This window comes from Penaeus chinensis, chromosome 22, assembly GCF_019202785.1.
Source record: "Penaeus chinensis breed Huanghai No. 1 chromosome 22, ASM1920278v2, whole genome shotgun sequence".
NCBI classification, from domain to species: Eukaryota; Metazoa; Arthropoda; class Malacostraca; order Decapoda; family Penaeidae; genus Penaeus; species Penaeus chinensis.
In genome coordinates this window covers 4,159,444-4,161,943 of record NC_061840.1, presented here as the reverse complement: position 1 = coordinate 4,161,943, position 2,500 = coordinate 4,159,444, and the positions used below count along the sequence as shown (strand labels likewise).

The following is a 2,500-nucleotide window of genomic DNA, read 5'->3' as shown; positions in this document are numbered from 1 at the left end:
TAGTCCTTGGATGTACGTCATGGATATTTTCCTAATTTCTAACTTTATTCTTTACCTGATTGTCATACACGGAAAATGTTCCGTTTTCCCTCCCTTTACAACATGTTCTTATATCTTTCCCGTCTTAGGGTGGTCATTATCGTAAAATTGATCGTCCCTACCACAAAGGATTCGTTTTTCCTTCGCTTATTACCTTTAAATATACATGCTATTATGAAACATGTGAAATCCTCAATACAAAATCACCATCAAAATATAACATCATAATAGGTCATTATTTCTCACCTTCATTTTCCGCATCATAACTGTCAAGGAGTGATTTCCTCTCCATAACTAGCTGTTGGTGTCACAATAACACAGCTGTCATGGGTGAACGTAAACACAGGACGTAAACAGAACTTGTTTGGGAGATTAGATTCAGGCGCGTTCGAGTTCAGCTGGAATTTATATCTTTTTATGATGAATAAAAATAAGTGCATAATCAAATATCCAAATATTTATATTCATGTAAAATATATATATATCATACTTGAATATATATATATATATATATATATATATTTATGTATATACATCTATATATATATATATATATATATATATTTATGTATATACATCTATATATATATATATATATATATGTATATACAGTGTATTTATACTCATATGTATATTTATGTGTATACGGAGTGTATATATATACCCAAATACATACACACACAAATATATATATATATATATATATATATATATATATATATATATATTTGTGTGTGTGTGTGTGTGTGTGTGTACATATAAATACATATATATTCATGTATAATATAGATATTATACAAGAATATAAATATTTGGATATTTGACAAATGCACATATTTTTAATTCATCATAAAAAGATAAAAATTCCATTATATATATATTTGTGTGTGTGTGTGTGAATGTGTGCACACCGTCCCCTCTCACTCGGTAGTCGCACACAATTGGTTATATAGACCTTGGTCACACACACAAATTACGAATGTATGAGAATTCTACTCTATCGCTATTATTATCGTTTTCATTAACATTACAGATAATATTGATATTATTATCATTACTGTTGTTGTTATTACTATTATCAATCATTATTATCATTATTGTCATTCTTCTTTGAGGCAAGTACGCTGTACTGATTTAGTTATACTGTCAGTTTATGCATATTCATTATTTGAATGATTATCTGAGGGAGTAGGCTAAAAAGGAGAGAAAGAGGGGAAGGGGAGAGGAAAGGGGAGAGAGAGAGAAGGAGGAGAAGGGGCCCTAAATGAAAAGGGAATATGGGGAAGGGGAAATCGAGGGGAAAAGGGAGTGGACTCAAAGAGAAAGAAGGGATGGGTAAGGATAAAGGGAAGAGGGAGGGAGGGGAGGCTCAGAGAAAAAAAAAAAGGGATGGGAAAGGGAAATGGGAGCAAAGGAGGTGGAAGAGGAAGGAAGTCGATGGGGGCAGATGTAGGGCTTTAGTTGGAAGGGAGGAGCGGATTTAAGGGAGATTCGCGAGTAAGGGGGGGGGGAGGAGAGCGGGAAAGCGAGAGGGAAAGAAAAGGAAACGTGGCAGACTGAAGGAGGTAGGTGAAAGGGGGGGAAAGGATCACATATATTTATATATATGTATATATATATATAAAAACATATATGTATATATATACGTATACATATATATACACATATATATGTATACATATATATACACACATGAATATGTATGTATATATATATGTATACATATATATACACATGTATATGTATATATATGTATACATTATGTATATATATATATATTCCAACTAAAGCCCTACATCTGCCCCCATCGACTTCCTTCCTCTTCCACCTCCTTGGCTCCCATATCCCTTTCCCTTCCCCCTTTTTTCTCTGAGCCTCCCCTCCCTCCCTCTTCCCTTTATAATACATATATACATGTATATGTATGTATATATTATATAAGTATATATGTATGTAAGTATGCATATATTATATATATGTATGTATATATACATATAAATATATATGTATATGTATATATATATATATATATATATATATATGTGTGTGTGTGTGTGTGTGTGTGTATGTGTGTGTGTGTGTGTGTGTGTGTGTGTGTGTGTGGATGAAAATGTGGCTAGATACAGTATTTACCTTCTCGTGTGTGGGAATATGCATTCATTCGCGCGCATGGGAATGCTTATTTATCAGTCAATACCTGTCTCTTTACCTCTGCATCCCCATATCTATTAACTTGCCGTGTTTGCCTGCATATATGTTCATATATTCAAGCAAACAGCACCGTTTGAACATCATGCCTGTAAGGAATGGAGCTTGTAAGGGCTCTTCAGAATGATCAGCAAAATTTTACTTATAATCCCCTTAAATGAGTCGCAGTCACGCGATATTTGGACATTTGACTGAAGCTCATTTGATTATCTAATTCTTCTCGGAAAAGGAAGAGCGTGGGAAGGAAGGAAGG

General features: G+C 33.4%; 1 protein-coding gene across 2 annotated transcripts in view; it reads right to left on the bottom strand.

Moving 5' to 3' along the window:
- Window positions 1-417, bottom strand: part of LOC125036870 (synaptic vesicle glycoprotein 2B-like) — a 37,596-nt gene extending 37,179 nt beyond the window's left edge. Inside the window, exon 1 of one of the 2 annotated variants that reach the window (XM_047629782.1) lies at window positions 286-417. In XM_047629782.1, the coding sequence (XP_047485738.1) occupies window positions 286-331 (46 nt within the window). In that variant the 5' untranslated portion in view covers window positions 332-417. The remainder of the gene's footprint in view (window positions 1-285) is intronic. The other variant, XM_047629781.1, reaches the window with a different exon arrangement.
- Window positions 418-2,500: the final 2,083 nt, after the last annotated feature.